Raw genomic sequence first — 27,074 nt, forward strand, 5'->3', positions numbered from 1 at the left:
AGAAAGCCAATCAGAGGTGGAGGGATGACAGAGCAGTGAACTGAAGACTAATGTGAATGACAAGACAGAGACAGAGAGAGAGGGGAAGCACTGCAAGCTGCTGTTTACACGTGACTGTGTGTTATTTTGTGTTTGTATGTGTGTGTGTGTGTGTGTGTGTGTGTGTTACATCTTGCTCATGAGTGTGATTATCCTTGCACTGACATTACTTTTAAAAAAAAAAACAGGTCCTTAATGGATGATTCTGGTTATATTCTATTCTCTTTTTTTTACTGTAAATACAGACATTCAGTTTTTAAAAAAGGATAACTTATTTCCTAAAACAGCTGGGAACTGTAGTTTTTAGCAAACATTAAATAAAGAGGAATAAATCATGTTTTTTGGGGGAAGATGGCGGGGGGTCGGTAATGTTCAGCTGTGGATTAATACACATTTGTTGCACTACTATTTCAGCAGCAGGACATTTGGGATCAGAGAGCTCATGTTCATCCTAATGAAGGAACATGTAATCCAGTGCAACAGTGAGGCTGACTGATGTGTTTTTAACAGTCAGTGGACAACAGTGGAGCTCTATGGCACAGAGGACAGTTATATCAGGCTTTGACTTATGAATATCACCAATTATTTGTTTTTTGTTTTGTTTTGATGTTGTTTTCGTGGGATTTGTTGACAGTGAGAAAAATAAAGGTTTTTTGTTTTTTTTTTCACTCCTAGAATTGGGTGACATGTTCCTTCATTACCATGAACATGGCCATAGTTTATTTTGAGTCAGTCCCACATACTTACATTACACAACATTATACAATATTGTATTATGTTTACTAAAAACTACAGTACCAAGCTGTTGTAGGAATTGACTGAGCCTTTTTTAATTAAACTATATACTTGTGCCCTGTTTTTAAAGATTTACACACATCGTCAGTAGGTGCTGAGTGCCACAGTCAGGGTCGGGAAGAGGGAAAGTATTCAGAGACGGACTAATACACTGTTGTTTTTGGAAAAATTTCGTGGGATTTATCAAAAGTAAGAAAAATATAGAATTACATCAGCCTTATCCTTTAAAATGCATAAACAGAGATACAGTTCTATTTTTTTCTACGTGAAATGTCTTATTGGATGAACTCTGGCATCATCTATTTGTCCTAGATATCACAGGAGCTGCTCTGCAATGCCCAGCCAAGAGAGATGTCATTTCTGTGTGTGTGTGTGTGTGTGTGTGTGTGTGTGTGTGCATGCATATGTGTACACCCTGCCTCCTTCCCTTTCAAACAAATCCACCAAATGTTAAAGCTGACGTGGGGTGACAGTTGCACAGTAGTGCTGAGGGGAGTAATTCAATAATGGATGCTGTCTCTAATGTGGGAGTCTGGATGGATAAAATATACATGGGAGAGAAGAGACAGTGGGAGGAGGGGAGAGGGGGTAGGATGGAGCAGGAGGAGGAAGAGGGTGGTGATATCACTGAAACACAGTAGGGGGTCACAGACAGGGATGGGTAGTATGATATCATATAGAAGGCGTGGTGTGTATCCTTGTCGGTAATGTAGGAGTTGTTTTTTCTCTGTCTTTGTTTTACAGAAGAATATTTTACCTTTCAGGGTTTTAGCATTTGATAACCTGCTTGTCAGTTTGTTTTCATTCTGCTATAAAACGCACAGTCCTTACACCAACAGTACAAGACTCCAGCTCCACCCACAGGAGGATGTGTGTAGAAAAATCCAACAGCAGCACCAGGATAAGTGGGTGGGTGGGGGGTTGCAGAAAGAGTAAGCTGTGGGCCTTTAGCTTGAGTGTCTCCTTTATGTCATGCTGTGACATCTGCCACCCCGCCACACGGGTCAGAGGTCACGGGCAAAACACAACCGATGACAGCAGTCAGGGACACACATGCATGCTGCACACAAGAGTGCACACACCCACACACACACACACACAAAAAGGCAAGTGGCCAAACTGAGTAAGGCAGCAAATTATAATTACATATGGATATAGACACACATGCACATTAAATACCCCAGGCATGTATAAGCTAACATCATCAGGCCACTGTTGCCAGACAGTACCTCTGCACAGAGTATGACGCATGCAGAATACTGAGTGGACAGCTACACACACAATTAAAGAAAAGAAGTTAGATAAAAAATTCAAGCTACACACAGGGAATTAAAGCCATGCATCATATTTTCAACACCCTGATCTACCAACAAACTCAGTGCAGCAACAGTAGTTTACATGATAAAGAGACACACGACAGAGTCACATGATTTATATTCTGCTCACACAGAACAAAAGTGGGCCAGCCAGAGTAAAATAAGAAAAAGTGCGGGTCTGGACTATACTGCAATTTCAGAAAAATTTCAAGGATTTCAACATTGAAAGTGATGATGGCATTTTGTGGAAAATTACCCCCCCCCCCCGTGTTCAAAGGCGTTCAGACAGCATTTTGAGCTGACATAAGACACTTTTCCAAATTCTGCCTGATTTGTGAAGTGCTTTCAGCAGCAGGAGCAGCCAGTTATGGCTTTCCAAATCCAACTTTGAGAGCGGAATGCAAAAATACACCATTCATTTCAGTAAAGAGGTGATATTGTTGAGAACTGAATAGGAATTAAGACGTGGCAAAAAAGAATGCCATAGACAAATGTTTCAAACTTCAGTCACTTATTTGTTTCAAGATTAATGTAGGAGTAAAAAAAAAAAATTCTGTATTGCTCAGCCATATGTTAATGGGGCAAACAAAGAGAGAAAGAGAGAAATGGACATGAGCAAGGAGTGATATAGAAACATTGCATGCAGGACAAGAAAGTGTATTTCAGCACCATGGACAGAGACTCATACACTCAGTTGCATTAAACCATAACACCAGCTTTTACTCGTATTTCACATTTTGCCTGCTTTAATTGTTAAGTGTGAGTGCTTTCACGTGCATGTAGCACAAATTAAGATATTTTAAATCGGTTTCATCAAATCTCTCAGGATCATTCAATCCCACTCAGTTCTAAATGGCACAGAAAACGACTCCAGAGGCTTTTAATTCAGTCACTGAATGTGATCCATCTCTGTGGAGGAGCCAACTGTATCGCTCTCTTTGTCTCTGAGAAGCCAATCATGTTTTGTGAAACTGTCTCTAAATGTTCATGTCTGGCTTTAATGTTGACATTTTGAAGGAATTTCCATTAATCATTTCATTCAAGAGCGCCATTAGATGCTGAGATGAGGCATTAGAGTGTGTCTTCCTTACAGTTTCTGCGCCTGATTTCCATGATTTCCTTTACAACATAGCACTTTCAAACAGTAGGTTATAATTAGATAATGTCAGGTTTATGTTCACTGCACTGCTGGTTTTAAACAGTTCCCTCTTTTGGTAGTTAGTTTGCTGCATGCTACAACCCAGGAGCCCTGTTTTTTTTTTTTGCCTATATTTGCTTACCGTTTCCCGAGTTTGCTATTAGCAGTTTCTGCTTCCAATGTACCCATGGATGTATAGACAACGATCACTGGATTAACTTTGATACTCAAATACATAATGATTCTCAAGCAAGTTCTAGTACAAGGAGCGTCTTTTTTCTATTATTTCTAAGCTGGTTTGTTGACTTCTTAACATTGGGGATTATGATATCCTCAAGAAATGTAATTCACACTGAGTCTAAAAATATTTGTATCTTGTCTGTGTGTTCAGTTATTATGATTCCTAACTGCCTTCTGCAGTCTGTATTCAGTCCAGTCAAAAGACAAACAAAACAAAAAACAAAACCAAATCTTCTACACCTATTGTCTTTAAACTTCTTTGGTGGGAGTAACTGGTCATATTTTAGGCCTAAATTTAAAATGGTATGTCAATGCACAAAATGAGCAAGATAGGGAGATTCATTAATCACATGTTGAGGTGCCCTGCTGGCTCAATATCTTTATTGTTTTGTACTGTCCGCTGCCTTAATTGCAACATAAACGCCATAAAACAACATATGACACTATAGCTATTCACTACCTGCACTGAATGTTTGAAGGCTTAACTCGTATGTCACACATCATGTACTGCTCTATTCACCTTCCTCAACCTCCCCACCTTCACAGAACCACGCAGGGCATTGAGGTCACAGCACAGCTCTCCTGCTGCTGAAGTTTCATTGCACGGCCGACTGGTCGAACCAGGGTGGAACAGATTGGGCTGACTGAGAAGCTCTGAGAGTGAAAGGGCTCACGCAAAGCTGGAATATGCTGCAGTCTCAAGACAAGACTCCCACTGTACAATCCCACCACTTGACCATGACCACCTATAACAAAAATGGAAATATTCCTACGTCTTATAAATGTCACTCCTTCCTTGTCTTTCAGCTCAGAAAAGAACTTGGTTTTGTACTGTGGCCATACAATCTAGGACATGAGTAAAATGAATTGAAATTCCTTGTACTGTCCAGATCATTTTACGTCTTTTCCTGCTAGGAGAACAACTCCACAATTCCACAGATTCCATGAGTAGAAGTAATAAAAACTTACTTAATATCACATACAAACTAAAATACATACAAAATAAATATGAACTTACCTGCTACTTTTTCGGGGCAGAGGCAGATCCTTCTGGTGAGAAAGAGAAAGCAAGAGAGAAAAAGAAAAGAGGGGAGAGTAGACACATTAGACGGGTTAGATGAGTTTTACACACTGTGCAGTCTGTTACTGCAGAACTCACAGTTTATAGGACTCTGGAAAAGACTAATGTACTGCAAGTGTGGTGAATTAGCATAACAATTCTTGTAATCTCTCAAAGACTGAAACAAATTAAACTAATTCTACAGGCATAATTACTGTTACTACAACAGGACATTTTCAAGAACAACTGTCTTATCTATTTAATTTGGAATAAGTTTTCTATTTTCATCAGCTAATAAATGTCACTGCTGTTTTTATGCTTAAGTACTTTATTTCTTACTGTATAGACATATAGCTGTCTATAAATCACATTTAAAATTTTTAACTTTGACTCCCCATGCTTCTTTGTTTGCAGCATTAATACATTTCTTGAGTTACAAATGAAACATATTTAGTAAGTAACATGATATTTTTCAGATGTTTGATGCGAGAATAACCAAACTTCAGATATAAAGTATATTTGGGCTAAAACCCAAATAGTAGTACAGTATGACAGACCACCTTCAGTAACAGAGACATTATAAATGTTGGAATGACGGCTATTCATTTCCATTTCCAGTGTTTAAAGTGCACAATATGTACTTGTTCCCCTCTCGTCACAGATTATGGTCTTAGTGTAAACATGTTTGCGAGTTTTCCTAAATATGTAATTTTACAGGCCTGACGTATTCAGTATTTCACAGACCCAAAAGACAAACATTATTTAAAAAGTCAAAGAAATAATAATAAACAATGGAAAACTTTTTAATTCTTTTCATTCTTTCCCTTTGATGGATCACACTGATTCATCCTCAGACACATCACCACCATTGCCTTAACGTCCTTATGTTACAAAATTTTGATGCTTGGTTCCTAAATACTTAATGTTAGACCATCAAACCTTCACAGATTTACGAGCAAACCCAAGTTATGCTGGACCACATTTGGTCACACTGAATAGCAAAGTCATTGAGGCAAACTGGCATTTTCAAACAGTATTATATGAGGCATCAATCCACCTCCTAATCATAGATTAAACTTGAATGCAACCCCGTTAGGGATAATGTATCTTAAATAAAAAAAAAACAAAAAAACACATTTTAGCAGCATAATTAGCAACATCATTAGCATATCATACTGGCTTCCCACAAGGCAAAAGCCTAAAAGGAGGAACAGCTCAAACCAGTTTTGTGATTTCTGTCCCATTGTTTAGGGTTAAGTGGGAAGCAGTTTGTAAACTGATCCCTCCTAAGTGCTCAGAGACTTCAGGAACCAGCAGGTTGAATGGAGCCAAAGTCAATTTAAAAATGTTGCTGCTATATTTATGGCACTGGGACACAACAGCAACGACTCTGATGTGATTAGGAACTACTGGGATGGATCTGTATGGTGCTTGTTGCCCATCTATTCCCAATTTGATTCCATTTAACACTTGGCCTAGGAAAGATCAGGTTGCCGTCAGTTTCTATTGTCAGCCTGTCCTGCGCTGCCTATTAAGCCATTTCCTACAGTCCACTCGCCCCTCCAAAAAGATATTATCATTTGTTTTGTTTCACTCAGGGAAGGCTTAATGACACAGAGCCACGTCTGTGAAATGAAAGGAATCAAAGTGACCAACCACACCATGCAGCGCCAGAAGTTGAAACTAAACACAAACATGAGAGGAAAAATAAGAGATTGTAGTAGGTTTTCCAGAGAAGAATTTCATCCTGCTAGATGAGTGCTCTCTCTCTCTTTCACTCTGTCTCTCTCTGTCTATCTCTTTGTCTTTGTATAAATAAACAGGCATTACAAAACCCAAACAGAGCCGGGCTGATGAAACATGACTTGACAGCTGGAGCTCTCGTCTCCAAACAATCTCAAAACAAGCTTGCTACCAAAACTCACCCGATTTACTTTCCAGAACTGTGAGGCATTAATCCTTGCACTTAACATAAAACTATGGGGAGCCAAAAGAGCAGCAGAAACCCCACTAGGCTGCAAAGACACATTGTAATAAGTCAAAGCCTATGTTGTAACGATCGTCATGATTATTATCATCATTTGGAAATAAAGTGCAGTAATTACATGAATACAGAATCTTGGCGAAGGAGCAGTTCTGCATTTTTGGAAATACGTTTGTTCGCTTTATGACCTTTCAGGTGTTTGCTTTCACATTTCTGTTTGTGAACAGACTAAAGTAAGACATGATGTGTCATTAGTGAGCTTTAGAGGTCCTGACAGACACTTGGACAGAGCCAGGTTATGGGTGGCTGATGGATAAAACCCCAACACCTGCTCCCTGTCACGGGCTCGGTCCAATAGACAGCTATTTTACGTGCTGTTGCCATGTTACTGGCCACACCATAAAGTGACCATGACAACCTGTGAAAGCTCTCAGTTTACCCACTGGTGCATATATATGCGTCTGCAAGGCTTGAATCCTAAATGTATAGACCTTCAGGTTTAGGAAAAGAAAATGAACCAGATATAAAACACAGCATCAAGGATATTTGCAGACAGTGTAGAGTTAGTTGGTGGATCGGAGCGCAGTACAAAGAAAAGGTGATTCAAAACATTTCATCCACTGACATAGGCAGCTTGTCAATTTAATCCAAATAAAGCTGCCGTATCTCTACTCTAGGACTGAGTGTGAACTTTTCATGGCACAGCTGTTTGTTTCTGAGGAACATCTTGCTGGAGAGCAGCTGGCCCTTCATACACGTTCTGGTCAGTTTATGTTGGAGAACCCTTTACATATGCACAAGTGTTTGCAAAATTCCCTAATAAACAAAAACTCACCCTGTCATTTTTGAGATGAGAAGACAGCATTGCACAACCTGGTGCTTGGAACAGAAACAAGCCTTCCTCTATTCAACATCTGAAACACATTGTGATCATTTAGGTTCGGATTAACGCAGCCACTGCAGTGTGAAATAGTGTTGCTTGAGACGGGCAGACTGACCCTAAGTCTGATTCCCATCTCTCTTGAGATTTATAAAGGCCAATCTTTGGGACTTCCATTCATCAATAAAAAAGTGCAATCTGGCAGTAAATCTCTGAGCACATCCCTCATGAAACAAACTGATGTTTTATTTATCAACCACTGGTGCCAAATATTTGCAAGTTCCTATTTCTAAAAACAGATTTTAAGTAATTTGAAGGTCTCCTGGGGCTCTAAGGAACTCATGAAGGGCAATTTTCACTATTTTTTTTTTTTACATTTTATAGACTGTACAATTAATGACTCATTGAAAAAAAATGTATAGATACATCAATATCATAATGATAATAATGAAAGCAATCATTAGCTGCAGATTTAGAAGACTATTTTACCTCCGTTTCATTTCATTCAGCGCATTTGTATTCAGTAATTGTCATTCAGATTGATCAGCCTCATCTTTGATTGAGCTACAATCTACTATATATCCTAAAATAAACTCTGTAATCACATTTATATTTGATCTAAAATCACATTTACATTCATATCTTATCTAATTATCTATATTAATACATTTTTGTTACAACTAAAGAAGCATGTTCCAGTGTTTGAGAAAATCATCAACGCTGATCCTGACATGGAGAGCACAGATAAGTGAAGCTGATAGTATTAGTAATGGTGAATTATATACTATAAGAAAAGCACATGGTGTGACATGATGAAAATATGACAGTAATCACAGGCCTGAATGATCATTATGTATCATCATTTCCTGTCTCCACTCTAGTACATGCAAATGCCATAATGTGTCCTATCGTGCTCTCACACACAAACACCTGACAACACACTGCATCAATATCCGACTGTGGGAAAATATGTGGAAATAGTAGAAGGGTGGAATGCGCACCAACCAGCTAAATACTGCTCACACACACACTCTCTCACACACACTCTCACACACACACACACACACACACACACACACACACACACACACTTTATACTGCTCTGCGAGTCTTCCATGCCTGCAGTGATAGTGAGGGTACAGCTGAATGCTAATCACTCTCCGAGTTAAACACAGTTATAACAAAAGAAAAATCAAGAGCAAGAAAATGTTCTGATGTGACCTGGGTGCACTATAGATATGCTCAAAGCAAAGATGGTAAATGGGCTTTTCTAGCCGTGTCGACCACTCAAAGCGCTTTACACAAATGGTATCTCAAAGTGACATTAATTCATTTGCAGACGTAGACTCACAGATGTCTGCACATACAAACAAACACCTCCTTGGCACATTTAATCCATTATACACAACCTCCACGCTGCAAGCAACTGCAAATGATTCACATTCTCCTTAGCCGCTGCGCTGAGTTGTGACAGGGCCGTTCAAAACAGATTAAAATATTAGACAACTTTCTCTTTTTGACAAGTGAAGAAAGGGTCTCAACAAGGTTTTTCTTTTCTTTTTTTTTTTGGTTTATATTTACCCAAGGACAAAGCGAAGTCCAACTGGAAACCAAAGAAAAGAAAAATGTTAATATGCTGCTGCTCTGGGCAGAGTCATGAGGCTTCTGTTCCGTTTCCACTGCCAAAACTGATGGCAGATTGCAAGGCAAATGTCACGCAGTGTATTCTTCAGTTTAATAGTCCACCAGCCTTCAAGTTTCACTTAAAAGCTTTGGATTCACTGGTCATTACACTGAGGTCTAAAATGATGTTATGTCTCAATAAAATGTAAGACTCCCATTCTTAACTTTTATTTCTTTCTTGTTACACTGGACCTAGTTACAAACTTCAATAAGCGTTTGGTTTTTTTTTTCTCATCTTGTCCATTTTTGTCTGTTGTGGGGAGAAAGCAGAGCTCAAGCTTTTGTGCTTAATAGGCGTCCGGCATAATAATTCAAGCCTTGTAAAAGCACTTCAAGTATCTGAAGCTATTCCCAAATATATTCTGGCCTAGATGTGTTGCTTTGATGCACACTTTGCTCTCTTAGTACAAAAACTACCCTTTCTGAATAATACTGACATCACAAGGACGAGATGAGGCAGAACAAAGCAGTGGGCATGGCAGTGAGTGACAGGACTTGGCAAAGAGAGCTGGATCTTCTGCAGTGATCACACTCTTATCCCTTGTGCTTAGCATATTGGAAATGGGCACACTGCCCAGAACAAAATATTGGACAAATTATGCGTGTGCGTGTGTGTGTGTGAGTGTGTGTGGGGGGCGTACTCCACACTCCTACAGCAGAGAGGGATGAGACACGCGGTATGACTTGTATTTGTTTGTGTGTGTGAGTGTATGAGCATATGGGTTAAGTGTAAGTACGCTCCACACACCTACAACTGCTCAGGACAGCATGATAATCTTCACTTGAGATGAAAACAATTCGTATCAATGACACACACTCTCCCACAGTGAAAAACACAGATGCAGCCAAACAAAATGGACTGGAGGGTGACACACATCACCAAGTTAATCATTATTCTAACTGATCTTGTTTTTATTTAACCCGTTTCATAAAAGAGAAGGCAGGTTGCTTGCACAGTCAAATATTTTGTGATTAATTTAAATAGAGGTATGCAGATAAAAAATAAGAGCCAGTAATGGGCGTGTTTGTAAACAGTCGTATGTGACGTTATTAATCTCAAAACCTGAAGCCAGGAGTCCTTTGTTGCATGTCATAGCCCCTCTCACTGTTCTCACACTTATGTCAGTCATGTCTGTCTTTACTGGCAACTAAAAAGCAAAAATGGCAACATTTATAATTTAAAAGATAGGAGAAGCTAGAAAAGACAAGAATATAAGATGTTTGCACTGAAGCCCAAAATTGAAAAGTTGCCTTGGCCAAAAGTGACAATGCCAAACAGCCATTAGCGCTGTGGAGTAGAAGCATAAAATAGCCTGAAAAAGAATACATTTAGAAATGAGGAGGAATGGACAGAAAGGTGGGTGAATGAATGAGATGAGAAGCAGAACTGGGCGGTAGGTATGAGAGATGGTTACTGTGGAAGAGAGAGACGGAGTGAAACACAGACAAAGAGAAACACTCCATCACCCTGACTGGAAGGTGGCAGCTGAATGGTTCAATCCGGAACCTAGAAACTACAACAGTGAAATAAATATCCAAGTAAAAACCAGGTTGCTCACATGCAGTCTGATGATTATTCTCATATGTTTATATAATCTCTTGCTCCACAATCCAGTCAAGTAGGTGGTGCTCATGCATCTATAAGCTGGCTGCAAACTATTCAAGTATCCCAGTGTCCACAATAGCAGGATCCTGACACTTTAGAAGCTAAGCAGAATTCAGCCATCGTTATTTTCAGTGCCCACCCTTATAGATGAATGGAAAACACGAAACACAAACATGCCACACATGTACACATGTACACAGACACACACACACTCCTTTCCCTCCCTCCCTCCTCTGTCTCTCTGTGAAAGTAGATCCAGGCAGTAAAGGGATCCAGATATTGGAATAGCCACTTAAATGGGGTCTACTGTAGCCCACAGCTGCTGCCTGCCTCTAGTCTATAGTGCACCCACCCAGCCACCCCCACCTCTCCTCCTCCTCCTCCTCCTGGCCTCAAGCCCTTTCAGCCCGTCCTGCTGCTGGTGGTTGGTCTTCCTCCCTGAGGGCACACAGGGCTGTTAGGCCACCATTAGTCCTGTTAATGGGCCTGACAACTGCGCCACATCCTCAGCATTTAGACCTCCTCTGTCTGAGATATGGATATCGACCACTTCAATGGAAATGGAGAGTAGGGGCAGGGGGGCGGGGGGGGGAGTCCATTTGATATGTACATATAGGCATGAATGTTGAGCACAGACACACGCACACACAAAACAAGATGCTCTGTGTAGTCGCAGTACAGTTGGACAGACACACATTAACGTGCACTCAGCATCTGACTAAAGTCAAGTGCAGTTTGACTCACCAGTGTGAGTTCCTTGTAAGTGCATGTGTCTTTTCTTTATGTGTGTTTGCAGGTTCCTGATCTTAGTTGGATACAAAGTCAGTCTTACAAAAGTGTGGGTGTGTGTCCTGCTGCGTCTCTGCGCACGTTACTTTCAACCTTTATGTTCACAACAAACTATGTTAACATGTCCCCATTTCCATCGACGCTGTCAGTATCTGAAAGTCAGATACTGTACAATTCACTTCTGAGGAAACATTTTCCATCATCAGAACTACTGAGCTCAACAAAATGACTGGGTTTCTTTTAATTTACACACTGGACTCAACCATAAAACTGTCACTGAGCTGGAAGTAATTTTAACAATTTGCAAAACATTTTACAAAATATGTGCTGCCTGAAAGTCTTTACCTCTATTATGAACAAGATCTGGTGCGAGGGAAGTAACATCCAGAGAAGCTGAAGTAATTATATTTGTTTAAGAAAGCAGATATAACAAATATTCTCTGGGTCCGCTTTCTTAAATGTGAAGCTGTTGTGCTTTGTCCATTATTATTGTGAATTAAAAACCTTTGAATTTTAGGCTTTTACTTGGACACCTTTTTCTCTGAGATCTTGTGATGGGCATGTTCCAGTGTTTTTTGACACTTTACACTGTAGTAACTAATCCATCAAAATAAAAAATAACTGATTCATTAATAGTGAAAATAAGTGTTAGCTGCAGCTAGAGCTAAAACATATAGTTGATCAATCGATTTACAGCATTACTTAGCAACATGATCTATAACAAAAGGATTGTTAAAGTCATTTTTCTACTTTCTGACATTTTACAGAGCAAACGATTCACCCAGATAATAACCGGAAGGTTAATTGATATTTTTGAAAATGACTGTTAATTGGTGTTAAGAATACTCTACTGCAGCACATAATAATGATTCACCTGTGAATGACACACAATTACAAGTCTACACACACACACACACACACACACACACAAACATCATATTACTGAAAGACCAAAACTACTGTATCTCTCCCTGCACTTTGAACAGCTATAGAGAGGCGAGGATTATCAAAACCCGCAGTTTAAATGTCACTGAGATATAGAAGAGGGGGAAGTGAAGTTGAACAAAAGGTAGAGCTGTGGGTAAAGGCAGCAGATAGTCTTGTATTCGTTTGAATTAAATGGTGCCTAGACAAACTCCATCAAAGACAGGTATTTATCTTAACATCTTTGATTTAGTGTCTGCTTCAATCCACCAGGTTTTACAGTTAGGAGCACTGCACCTGTAAGACTGGAAACTCTCAAGAAGTCTGGCAGTGTTACCGCATGTTCTACCAAACTAAACAACATTAGTGCAGGAAATCTTCCACTTTCACTTGTCTACGTTTCTATAAATGATTAGCAATCATCCAGCGCAGAATATCTCACCACAATGTGCAGCAAAGTACTTTTCCTGTAATTTAATTCACGAGGAAGCAGAGAAGGACCTGCAGTCAATGGCCGTGCATATAGTGAGCTTTGCCTGCCTCACTTGATTAATTTCACGCACGCGCCCACCACACAGACGAAAGTCTCGAGGGAAACTGTTACCAGTGCCTTCCCGTGGGTGTCATACAAGATGTGGGCTAAGTGAGCGGCCTACATCATGCAAATGTGATAGAATAATCTACTCGACTGACTCGTTTAAAGTAGCCCACACTTTACATATGACTGCTTATTGTAGACTTGTACACATATCACTGTCAAAACACAAGCCTGTCATCCACTGCACTTGTCACTATAGACAATATGTCATATAGAAGGTTCTGTATAGCTAAAACTAGAATTGGGTTGCCGACCATCAGAGATTGTTCTGCACACAGATCTCTAATCTATTAGGACATTGTGGGCTATACTGCAAATCAATTAGCAATAGTATTACAATATCATGTATATAAATTGATATTACAAGATAAAATCACATAAGAGGATTATCCATGTCCTGCCTGAAAGATCCTGTTTTGTGCAGTCTACTAACTTAATTAACCAGACATCTTCCTTTATTCAGGTATAAAGTGGAGCCTTCACATACTACTTATACAAACTCGCTCACCGCCCTATGCTTCCTGTGGTTGAAGATCTCAACCAGAACCACCATATATCGCTCTAAATCTCCTTTAAAGATTGTGAAGTAAGTATTGCTAATTGTGAAAAATGTCTCAACACTTGCATTTATTCTGAAATATATAAAAAAATAAAAATAAAAAAGTGACCTATAGTATGTTTTCAGGGTGAAAGGGGAAGTTCTCACCTGCAGCCTGCGTCTTCGGATGATCCCAGAATCATCCATGGCGCGTGTCCGGGTTCACACCTGTCAGAGGGGGGCTCGTGGCTCCTGTGGTTTCCAGGTGACGTGGCGAGAAGAAAAGCCCCACTCTCGCGTGGCTTTCAGCGAGCCTAACACGGCTTGGCGATTTACCATTAAACCGAAATGCCTACCGGAGTGTCGGCTGCTCTTAACATCACTGATCAGCGAAAAGCTTGAATTATCCGCTCTTTTTTTTTTCACCGTGACAAATAACAGCAAACTAGCGCCACTTCTATTAGATAAAAGCTTTATGTTCTCTCGCCGTACCACCTAAAGACGACACTGTCAAATGTCACAAAAGTATAAAAAGTGCCACTCCTGAGCTCAACTGCTGTTGACATCCCATGCTGGTAGATACAGACAGAGACTACTGACTAGGCTGCTCTGTAGTGGGAACTGCTGAATAAGCGAGAGGCTGCACGGTGGGATCAGCGTGCTCTGCACGAGCTGAAGTCCAGCTGAGAGACAGAGAAGAAACCCCCAGAACAGCCCAGACTGTCAGACCGAAGCTTATCACACCCGCGATTAGACAAACCAAACAAGTGTGCAGACATCTTCACCCCGAGCGCGGATCGCACTTCAAAACAAAAACAAACTATGTCTTAAAACTCCAAGCGGCTCATTGCACCAGAGAGATTCAATCAGTTCAACCACTGTCATCCTTTCAGATTCTTCTATCACAGCCATCCGCTACATGTTAAGAGTTCAGAAGCAGCCAAATCATATGCAACGCAAGCTACGAGCTGAGGAGGCAGCAGTGCATGCATGTACACAGAGTTCATTGCATGCATATTGCACGTTAAACTACAAATCGCGGATTACATGACACGCCCGCACGCTGTCAGAGCTTCTGTGCGTTTAAAAAAATTTTTTTTTTTTTAAAAGGCGAGATCAATGAGAATCAGTGGCGACTCTATATGTCCTTCCGTTGAAACACACACACACACAGGCAGGCAGAGAAAGCAGGTTGATCACATCACGTTTTCGTCCTTCGCTGGACAGATTTCTCCGTTTTCCTCGCTGTCTCCCATTTACACGATGTGCTCACTCAGTTCTTCTCTAGTGTGGCGTTGCTTTTCTCGTGAAAAAATGATCTGTGGTTGCTACACAGGCTTTGCTCCATCCCCAGCTCCAGCCACCCACTTCCTACTACCGAGTGACGTTTAACCCCTCAACGACCAGAGGCTTTGAAGGAGATCGTGGTTGTGAGGTGGTTTTTGTTTATTTCTTCCCCTATTCGGTATAATAATTTGTTTTAATAAGGGAAACTATGGCGGAAGAAATTGGTGACCATGGTCTATTGAAGCATTGCAGATAAAAGTGTGAAACCTCAGATTAAAATATATGTACTACCTTCATGTAACAAATATGTTTATGTTAGGCCCCTTAAATCTCTTTAAGGACCCCCTGATCCTTGAACCTTACTTTGTTATATCTTCAGTGAGTTAGACAAAATAATATAAACACTTCATAAAAAAGACTTTAAAACAGTTATGACAAAGTCGGCAAAAATGTGGGTTTTACCAATTCTATTAAACAGCTATAGATTTATTATTTCAAAGGCAAGTGTTGAAAAGTACAGACAACATGTTTGAAACTAGACTGGACCATATTATGATCCAGTATATTGTAATAACAGTACGTTGTAATAACATTGGCGATCTCCTGAATTTTTCATCTGGCCTTGTTTCCAATTCGTGTTTAGTATGCTAATTGGTTGTTAGCCTGCTAACCATAGCATTTCACTTAAAGCTCCTCTGTACCCTAAGTGCAGTCTCACACAGATGAGTAACAAATTAAAGAAAAAGCCAATATCAAGTGTCTTAGTAACTTAAGGCCACACAGGAACGTTTTCTTCCGTGTTAGTCAATGCATGATTGTATATTGACACCTTAAATGTCAATATGACAACTTTGACTATTTCATTTATTTTAATCAGCTCTCTACATGACGCACGTTTTAGTGATGATCAGATCTTCAAGTACTTAAAATGTATATAAATATAAACTGGATTATGTGAACTGTGGATATTTCATTACATTTTGGGCTAAAAATTAGCAGAGCATTGTGCTGGTGTCTCTGGCAGCATTACACCTGTGTGTTACGTTAACGCTACATAACGGAGAGAAAAAGGAGTGACCAAAAAAGCGAGTGTGTCTCTCATTGACTCCAGAAGTTGTATTTACCACAATATAAAGCAGCAGGATCAGAAACTGAACTAAATGACGTGTTCGATCTCTTCAGAGTGTGTGTTATATGCGGTTATATACGTTAAACTGTGGCAGGCAAATTCAATTTAGTAATAATTTAATACTACAATAAGTAACTATATTCATGGGAAAACAAGTCAAATATTGTCTTGTCATTTGCAAAATTAGCAATAGGCAATAGTTCTAATGATTGTCGATCACTTATACGATCGTCCATGGGCACAACCCCAATGTGAAAACACCCAAGATGCATTGAGGACACATTTGAGATCTGATCACGCAGACCACATTTAGAGATGGTCTGGGCCACATGTGTGTCCTCTGACACAGTCTGATTAGTCCCGCCACAGTTTCATAGGCCCTGTTCAGACCTGGTATTAACATCTATCTTGGGTGATCCGATCACAAGTGGACGGCTCTCAGTTCGTCAGTTCACACCTGGCTTTAAAATGCGTCTCCACATGCGTCTTGATTGACCAGTTGTGATCGGATCTCACCTCCCCTCTTCATATGCCAATAAAGAGGTATGCATTATTGTTTTAATGCAATCAACATACAGTTCCGTTGTAAATGTGCTTTTGTGTGTGTTTTTCAAGTGGCGACCTCCGAGGGTGAAAAATGAAGCCAACACGAAAGTACCAAAAACTGCAGTTCTTCGAAAAGCCAATTGAGGCTGGTTCCAACAGTGAGTCAATCCCCATAGACTCCCATGTTAAAAACTTTACAGCAGAAATAAACATGTTTACAGGTACAAAAAGCAGTTTTGGTCTTTATAGCTTATTTCCTCCGGGGAACGTGTACGGGGGTGAATTATTATACAACTGCCGAAGTCTTGGTTCGACACGTGCCCCTGCTCTTTGCCCATTTTGCCAAATTTTTGGATTAGCCAGGAATTGGGCGGAGTCAGGTACTGGCAAGATGGCGACGACAGAACGGCCCACTCTGAGCTTCAAATCCATTCTTCAGAAAATCTATGGGTGACGTCACGGAGGCCACGTCCATCTTTATTTACAGACTATGGTGTGTATGTGAGCGAGCGAGCTAGTGAGAGAGAGAGCGAGTGGGGCACGGAGGGCCTATTTGCATATAAAGCAGTGAGATCCAATCACAAGTGGTCAATCAAGATGCATGTGGAGACGCATTTTAAAGTCAGGTGTGAACTGACGTAGAGCTGTCCACTTGTGATCGGATCACTGATGACGTATGTTAATACTAGTGCTGACCGATTCATCTTATTTTCATCGTCATCGCAACAAACACATCACAAAAGACTGACTGAAACGCGATGAATTAGAAAAAAATAATTTTCTTTACACACGCCATGCGGTCACAGAGTTTTCAAGGCGCAGCGCTGAGTCAAATGAACTGGAAGAAAACGCTCTTCTGCATTTAGGTGTCATGCTGCTCTCTGACACACAGCGCACAGCACGGAGGCGGTGGAGACCAGTGAAGAGTGAACTTGTTACCGGAGCTGACAACAATTATAGTCATGTCTCCGTGAGTGTCATCACAACCTTTGCAAGTAAATAAAGGAATTTTAGCGTCCTTCATCACTCCACCTGTTCATCAAGATTTAAACCTGTAGAAAAGCTTCATTTTCAACTTCTCCATCCACCGCGGTTTGTTTTACACAAGTGCAACACTAACATTAAGCTAATATGACCACGCTAAAAGGGAAACTTTCTGTGTGTAGAAGCAGCTTCATTTGAAAGCACCCAAGATGCTTTGAGGACGCATTTGAGATCTGATCACTCAGACCACATTTAGAGATGGTCTGGGCCACATGTGTCCACATTCTTTTGGCAGTGTGAACGCAAATGTGTCCTGGGCCACAGTGAACCTACTCTACTGACTGACGTCCTCTGACACAGTCTGATTAGTCCCGCCACAGTTTCATAGGCCCTGTTCAGACCTGGTATTAACATCTATCTTTGGTGATCCGATCACAAGTGGACGGCTCTCAGTTCGTCAGTTCACACCTGGCTTTAAAATGCGTCTCCACATGCGTCTTGATTGACCAGTTGTGATCGGATCTCATGCTTTATTTGCAAATAAACAGGTATGCGTTGTTTTTAGCCAATTGTGTGTGTGTGTGTGTGTGTGTGTGTGTGTGTGTGTGTGTCGAATGGCCAATTTAGGCTGGCTCCAACAGTGAGTCAATCCCCATAGACTCCCATGTTAAAATGTCCAACTTTACAGCAGAAATAAACATGTTTACAGGTACAAAGAGCAGTTTTGGTCTTTATAGCTTATTTCCTCCTTCATGACAAATGTACAGGGGTGAATATCTCTATAACTAATTTGTTTCATTTTTTATTAAGGCTTCCAGTTCAGCAATTGAGGGCAGGCTGCTTTGAGTGAAAGACGAGTGAGCGTATGTCTGCCACAAGCCGGCATGCACTGGAGTCTTGGTTCGACACCTCATTTTTGGATTATCTAGGAGTTCGGCGGGGTCAGGTTCTGGCAAGATGGCGACAACAGAATGGCTCACTCTGAGTTTCAAAACCACTCTTCAGAAAACCTATGGGTGACATCACGGAAACCACGTCCATCTTTATTTACAGTCTGTTAGAGCGAGCAAATGAGAGAGAGAGCGAGTGGGGCACGGAGGGGTTATTTGCATATAAAGCAACCCAATCACAAGTGGTCAATCAAGATGCATGTGGAGACGCATTTTAAAGTCAGGTGTGAACTGACGTAGAGCTGTCCACTTGTGATCGGATCACTGAAGCCGCATGTTAATACTAGTGCTGACCAATTCAGCTTATTTTAATCATCATCACATATGAACATGTGCAATAAACACATCGCAAAAGACTGACCGACTGAAAAACGAATCAGAAAAAATAATTTTATTTACACACGCCATGCAGTGTAGACCAGTGAGGAGTGAACTTTTTACTGGAGCTGACAACAACTACAGTCATATCTCCGTTAGTGTCATCACAACCTTTGCGAGTAAAAAGCAATTAGCGTCCTTCATCACCCAGCCTGTTCGACAAGATTTAAACACGAAGAAAAGCTCAATTTTCAACTTCTCCATCCACCGCCGTTTGTTTTACACGAGCGCAGCAAGCTAACGTTAACCTGATAGTGAACTGTTATAAACAAGCTGAAAGGAAAACTTTCTGTGCGTAGACTGCAGCTTTATCTGCCACAAACCTTTGTAAACTTATAGCTACAGTCTGAGACAGCAGCCCCCCCTCTCAGCAACACTACCTGCAGCAGAGGGAGGAGGACGGAGGAGATGGCCGATAGTGACCTTTGTCTGTGTTCTTCATTCAGCTTCACTCGTCAAAACTGTGTATGCACACTTCAATATCTCTTTATCTATGGCAAGTATATCGTCATCGCAAAATTGAAGTGTCATCACACATCACAAATTTACCTCATATCATTCAGGCCTAGCCACCAGGATACAAGTCTCTGGTCTTCTACTGGAGGGATGGACACCATTTTTCTGACAGTTTATATCCCTCATTTGGTGTTTTGATGATGATGATGGTGGCGCTGTCTAACACGTCGGACCAAAACGTCCCATAGTTGTTCTGCTGGGTTGAGATCTGGTGACTGCGAAGGCCACAGCATATGAGTCACATCATTTTGACACTTATCAAAACATTCACTGACACCCCCCCCATGCCCTATGGATGAGGGCATTGTCATTTTGTGTCTCCACTAATTTCCCTTCAGGTTTTTCCCTTTAATTTCTCACCCGCCTGCAGCTGCTGTCATGGCTGTAGACTCTTAGTCGTGTTAGTTTGCTGGACAAGCCAAAAACTCCCATTCCCCATTCCCATTTTTATTTCTAAATCCATTAACAGTTTGTAAATTTGTTTTCCAGAAAATATATCAAGATTAGGACTGCAACGAACAATTATTTACATTATCGATTAATCTGATGTTTTCCCCATTTATTGATTAGTTGTTTGGTCGACAAAAAGCCAAAAGATGGAGGAAAAAAATCCAACAGGACCGACTACCTTTGTAAGATGTTTGCATAGAGGGGTATTTTGTTACTTCAAAGTTAAAGTGCTTATAAGGGAGTGTTTACGCATTGTTGTCTGGTTCGTGTAACGGATGACGTCTAACTGGATTAACAGTCAACACAGCCTGCCGTCGTGCTTCCATTGCTATTCCAATGAAAAATGGCATCAAGCATTATGCATTATTCAACATTCACACCTGTCACACATGGGATTCACTGCCATACAACATTTCATAGCTCCTCACCCTTCAGTTACTTGCATCCCTGATCCAAATGTTAATGAATGAGCGCTGGCATAGAAACAAATCCCCACCATGGTGATTTTAAAGAGATAAATCTTGTGTGCTTTTGACGGATCAGCTGTGTTTTCTGCAGGTCTAATGTTCACACCAAGTCGACCGTCCCGTCACCACTGAGTCTGCCAATAGATGTGGAGGTATCGTCAATAAAAGGAACACACACCCTGATCAATGCTGGCCAAAAACCACTACTAAGCAGCAGTAATCACTGACTATACTGGAACATTTAAGGGCAAAGTCCATCACCATGTTCACACAATGCGGTGCGTTTGTCAGGATGATGTTTCACTGTTAAACATTCTCACAAGAAAGATAGCAACAAAAAAAAAAAAAAGAAAAAGAGATGTTGGTCAAAGGTGGCTGGGGGGGATGGATCAGTGTGGAGAGAGAAAAACACACAAGAGGCCAGGCAGCTGGTCCGGCTCCAGCTCCAGGACAGAGTGAGACAAGAGGGAGGCTTATAGTGGCTTTTAGCATCGTGGCCTTAATGTTCCTCGTCTCTCTGAGCAGACGGCGCTGGCAGGCTTTAGTCCCTCTCACCCTGAGATTTACTGCTGACAGATCACTCCCAGTTCAACCTCCACCACCTCCACCAGCACCACCACTTCTACTCTCTCACTCTAAGCCACACATAAGGACAAGTCCTTCATCTAATGGTGTTAACAGAGCCATATAATTTCAATTAAAAAGGCGACCTAGGGCAGCAGCTAATGATTATTTTCATTCTCAATGAATCTGCTGATTTTTTTTATATATAAATTGGTTAGTCTATGAAATATAAAAAAGCAAAAATAAAATGTCCTTAATAATTTATCGAAGCCCAAGGTGACGCTTTCATTAAACTATTCAATTTACTATCATATATGAGAGAGAAAAGCAGTAAATATTCACATTTAAAAAAGCTGGGACTAAAAAAAAGCGATTCATTGATTATCGGAATAGTTGCCGATTATTTTTTTTCATTCAACTATTCAATTAATCAGCTAAGAGCAACTTTCAGCTGGTTTCTACAAAGCAAAGGACAGACTAATACTAGTACTACTAGACTAGTAACTTTTATTTTTAAAAATATATATTTTTTAATTCATGTTCACAAGTCTAATGGCTTCTGCAATAAAACCAAACCTCCCTCGGGCAAACTACAACACATTTCAGATGGCATTAAGCTTAAAAAAGTCATGAATAAAATGAGTGAGACGATTTATATTCGCATAAGCCTTTTGGTGGACTTGTTTAGTATGAAGTTGCCACAGGGATCATTGTGTGTTTTGCCAATAATTTTAGAACCGAAGATAACACCAGCTTGCAGTTAATTCTTGTTGAGCCTTTTTCACATCTGTATTTCAAATAAATTTCAGTTCGTCAGTATTCCAGTATTCAGTTAGGGCGGGACTGTTTCAACACTTCAGCCATGAACAGTTGTGGGAAGATTGTGTTTTTAGGTGAAATCTTTATTTATTTATTTATTTTTACAACAAGCTGTTTGTAACTCTGTAGCTGTTCTGTTTGTTTGGTTTCCAATCTCAAAAATTCTCAACCTCAGTTTTTACACCAACATGGACGAGATGTCCTTAACAGTGCTTGAAAGAAAAAGACATTTGAACATCATCTGCGCAAAGTCCATCTGCTGATGAGGATCATGTGATATATTTAAAAGCTCCAGAACAACTAATAAATAAACCCTATTGTGACATTGTTTTCTAAACTGCTGTTTTCCAAAGAATGAACTTATATGAACTAACATAATTTGTTTGGTTTTGGATAAATTTAAATGTAAAATCCACAATTTCATCTACTAATCTAAACTGAGATTACACAACAGTATGCCTGAACTGAGATAATTTTAGAACACGACATTTAAATTTCCCTTTATCATCACTGGGATGTTTGAAATGTTCAAGTATCTAACAGCTGTTTACAAATCCTGTCCATCCTGCTAAATAATGAGCTGGAGATACTGTCAGCAGGGACATTAAAATTAATAGAAAATTTCTAAATATTAAACATTAATACAAATATGCCAACAGTGACCTTTAAAATCACATGGTGATCTTATTTTAAAGACAGCATCAGAATAAACTGAAACCAGCAAGATATTTTCCAAAACTACATCTTACAAAAATGGTCATCAGTGAAAATATGCTAATGGCATAAATGTGCTTTGGTATCAGCAGGTGAAAAACGATGTTTTGGCAAGTGACCCAGTTGCCAGCTTGTCTGACTTCATTTAGCCTATGCTGCTTTTCTTATTAATATTAAATAATTAATGAAGGCACATGAATTTTACATCTTTTTTGTTCATTAGGTGCTGTGAGATTTGGGGAGGGGAGGAGACGGCAGCATGGAGCTCATACAAGGCACAGTTTTAACAGGCAAACACTTTCTCTGTGCAAAAGCTCTCAAAAATGATGTCACCCTTTTTCAAAGGTTGCCCTGAGGGAGGTCAAACGGGGTCAGCTCTCTGCAGCCAAAAGCTTGGCAGGGCTGGGACTTGAAATATGCCTGCCGCTTGTGCAATCCCATTTCCTGTCCTGGTAAGCCTGTCTCACAAGAGCCACGTCAGCTCACATCTCTTCATAGGCTGCAAGTGCCTCCCCCTGCATTCAAATCTGATGCGTGTTTGCAGGTTGATAAAAGTGGTCGGTGTTCCCCTCAGACATAAACTGTAACATGCAGGCAGGATTTTAAGGGAAAGTCTTCTCGACGTGATTAATCACATCACTGGGTGTTCAGGTGCTTTTAGAATACACAAGATAACAAAGATAAAACACTTATAAAATTCAGTTCAATCCACTCCAGCAGCCCTGCAGTAAATATCTTTGTGAAACCTGTACCTGTTGAGATAGATGCTAATGTTTTCATTAGCAATTAATCAGCCTATTTTTCTAAATTAATCAATTTCACAGTTTATAGGTTTAGAAAATATCACAAAATAGAGACCACAATTTCCCAGAACCCATGGTAGCTTCTTTTTCTGTCTGATTAACAGTTTAAAACCCAAAGGTATATATCAGAAAACTAAGAAAACCAGAAAATATTCACATTTGAGACTCTTGAACCATTGATCTTTTTATCCATTTTGAATGACATAAATGATTAATAAGTTATCAAAACTGTTGCAGAATAACTGAAATGACTTTGGACTCCAGAAAAAGACTCTTTTGTCATATCATTGGGGACAGTCCTGATTAAATGAGCCAAGTATTTTATTTAGATGTTGATCTCAGGTTTGTAGTAACAGTAGCTATGTTAACATCAATATTGCCGTGTACTGCTTTCAGTGGTCAAATACAGCAGCTATATGGTTCACACTCCATAAACCCTTTTCACAGCACTCATTATGGCTTGCCAAGTCACTGGCGAAAGGTGAAATCGCACACTACCAAGACCACGGAAGAGGTAAAACTACATTTAATGCAATCATTATTAATCTTCATTGTTTTGTTTTTCTTTTGCTGTAACATGTCAAAAAATTTCTGCTGTGGAAAAGCATGACCACAACTAAACTCATCTTTCCGTTTGATTTTTCTACCTCCTAAAGTACAGGATTGAGGGAAACTTATATGAGGCTAAAGACTAAAATATAGACTAAATTTGCCCACATCTTCAAATCTTCCTCCTCGTCTCCTCCTATTGTCTTCTTCATTTATCCATTCATTTCTCTTCATTTTACTCTCCTTGTCCTGCAGATAAATTCCCTTTGCCCCACGATTCCTACACGTCCCTTCTCCTCCTTTCAGCTTCCACCTTCTCCTCATTTCCAGCCCTGCCTGTCTTGAAGAAGTGGGTCACAGACTACAGCTGCGCTAAAAGCCTAGTCTGTGAAGAGGAGCTTCTCTAAATAAAACACTATAAAATCAGCAGTCTCAGGGGTGCCTCCATCATACATACATAAACCCAACAAAGATGGAGAGAAGAGGGGAAGGAGTTCAAGAGGGAGACATAATGTATGTGCAGCTTGATCAGTTAAATGTGTCTCTGTAAAAATAGAAATCAGTTTCCGCTCGCATGTGTTTTTATATATATATATATATATATATATATATATATATATATATACACACACACACACACACACATCATAAATCAAAGCTCTCAATAACAAACTGATGTTTCGATGGAAGCACTAACAAGAGTTTATCACGTTAGTCATAGTGAAGTTTTCAATGTTATCAGTCCAGTAGGTTTGTACTTTTGATCCACTTGGGAGTATAAAGTTCACTTCCAGGCAAAAGTTTTAGCTCACCTCAATCTTTCCGGTTGGTACTGAAATTTACACAGCGTGATCTCTCGGTGTACTCTGAAATTAAAGTATAGGACAAATAAATGATAATGAGAAAAAAATTTTAAAAAGAAGTTAGTTAGTTTAATCCAGTGTTTCCCAACATATGGGATTGGACCCCTTCAAAACGTCACAAGATTAATCTGAGGCGTTATTAGCGGAAGAGGAAAGATGGAACAATGTTTTGATTGGACTTTTATCTAACTTTTGATTTTGTTGTTGAATTTGTGGATAATTAGTGAGAAGTTTAAGGGAAGGTCACTCTTTAGTCAAACTGCTTACAAGTCAGACTTTCATGTTCCCCAGAGGATGAATCCTTCTCACTTTAGTGATACCCTGTCTTTTCGCCTTCTGCCATCATGAGGTTGACATTTTTAGATTTTTACTAAAATATCTTGACAACAATTGCATACATTTCTATGAACTCTGGCATAGTGATGGACATCTACACTTGTGAGCATCCATATGTGAACCTGTAGTAAAGTGGTACCCTGCCATAAAGCCTAGCAAGGAGGAATCGTCTCTAAAATAAGACATGGAAGTTTGGCTGTATACTGAAAGAATGCAGAAGAAATGCAAGCACCAACAGGCAGTAACAGAAACGATCGTATATTGTCATTATCACAGAGTGACACCTTCACAGTTGAGGTAAACATCCAATTTATATAATCATTTTATATAATAATTAAATGCCAACACCTGTTTTATGTTCTTTATATCGACTGTATGATGTTTACGTAACTCCTGAACACTGCCAAGCCTTCAGACTTTCTAAACCTAACACCTTGTCTGCTAGTGTAACTGATAGCTGATACTGCCTGTCCAATAACCAATTAAAAACAGTAACTTCATTTAGAAATCACAGACTACTTCAAAAACAGTTAATACTAGCATGTTCCCCTGCAACCTAAAAGTGTCATGCACTGAAATTAAAAACATAAAAAAAAAAAAAAAACATACCAGTTTTCATTTTGGGGCAATAGGGACACCATGTGGAAACGATCTGCTACTCCAATTAAAATGAGCCACTACATGCTGAACGGGCCAAGGGAAATGTCAGGGCTCCTGAGGGAACTCGACAAAGATAATTTAATCTGAAGGCCAGTTACAACAGAGTCTGAGGAGGCAAGGCACAGCACTGGTGATCCGCAGATAAGAAGCAGCTTTAGATCAGAATATACATATAGTATGTGACACTGAGCAAAGACCTAACAATAGTGGGATGAATAGTAATTACAAAAGTGATGACTAATGAGGAAACTGCTGCTTAATCTTTACCCAAGAAAATCTGAAGTTAAAGAATCCCTGACAGGACGGACGTGAAATGTCAAGCAGAAGTTTCTGCAGTTTAATGAAAAAAATCCTCAAAGGTCACTTATACTGATGATGGCATTTACAAACTACAATTTGCCATCTGTTACTTTTAATATGATGTTGCAGATTGTCTTTGATTTTGTACTGAATGGAACATTGTTTTGACTTTTTAACTACAAATTCAATATAATAATTTGTTGACATAACAAATACATGCTTTTGTTTGTTATTTTATAGTTGTTTGGACGATAGGAGAGTGTCCTATAAAAGCAGGAATTCATTTTCAAGAGCACTGACAAAAAAATCAGTAGTGTACGTCCATGTTTTTCCATTTTCATACACCTGCAAAATACTTAAGTATCAGTCCTAATATCAGTAATACCTTTATTAACCAATTATTGTTTGAACTGATAGATGGATGACATCATGCACCTTACAATCTGAAAGCTAATGTATCTGGACCCCTTTGTTTGTCTAATGAGTGAGAAGTAATTTGTCCAAACAAGGTAATTCTGATATGGTGGAACAATAAATAAATAGTTACAGAACATATAACTGTACTGTAATTATTTGTAGCACTAATATTTTTTTTATTTGTTAAATATCTCTGACTCATAGTTGAAGCATCTCGAACAACCACAACAGTTTTGCCGCCACTCATTCATTCATGAAGGCTTTCTGTGTCTGTGTTGGAAAAGAACCAGCACAATCCAATTAGCACAATTAAAGAAACTGGGACTACGTGTAACTACCTCGGGGATTAGAGCTCTGCTGACCCCAAGCGACCTGGGTCATGGCGAGGAGGAACTGTGCTTGGGGCCAACAACGGTGCACGTCACAGACGACAGTTCAAACTGAGGTTTTCTATTAATGGATGGAAATGCCACTTAGTTCCTGTGTCAAAGTTTTCACACAGTATTTTTGTCACTGGTAATAAGGAAAACAGTATGTAAAATCCTATCATGAGATTGTACAAATTTCTACATTTATTAAATAGTTATTTTTTGATTGATCAGTCATTTGTTTGGTGTATAAAATGTCTGAAAATAGTAAAAATGGGCCACTGATTTCCCAGAGGCCAAGATGAAAACCAAGAGCTGAAAACCAAAAAAGGACATTCTGTTCTGTGCAGCAAGCAACAAGTTGTCATACTTCAGGGCCTTGTG

General features: G+C 39.8%; 1 protein-coding gene across 3 annotated transcripts in view; it reads right to left on the reverse strand.

Moving 5' to 3' along the window:
- Window positions 1-14,961, reverse strand: part of mast1a (microtubule associated serine/threonine kinase 1a) — a 68,814-nt gene extending 53,853 nt beyond the window's left edge. For 2 of the 3 annotated variants that reach the window (XM_056371549.1, XM_056371545.1), the window contains exons 1-2: window positions 13,759-14,961; window positions 4,547-4,578 (exon numbers count right to left, since the gene is read on the reverse strand). In XM_056371549.1, the coding sequence (XP_056227524.1) occupies window positions 4,547-4,578; window positions 13,759-13,797 (71 nt within the window). In that variant the 5' untranslated portion in view covers window positions 13,798-14,961. The remainder of the gene's footprint in view (window positions 1-4,546; window positions 4,579-13,758) is intronic. The other variant, XM_056371547.1, reaches the window with a different exon arrangement.
- Between the last annotated feature and the right edge of the window lie 12,113 nt (window positions 14,962-27,074).

Source organism: Seriola aureovittata, chromosome 3 (assembly GCF_021018895.1).
Source record: "Seriola aureovittata isolate HTS-2021-v1 ecotype China chromosome 3, ASM2101889v1, whole genome shotgun sequence".
NCBI lineage: Eukaryota > Metazoa > Chordata > Actinopteri > Carangiformes > Carangidae > Seriola > Seriola aureovittata.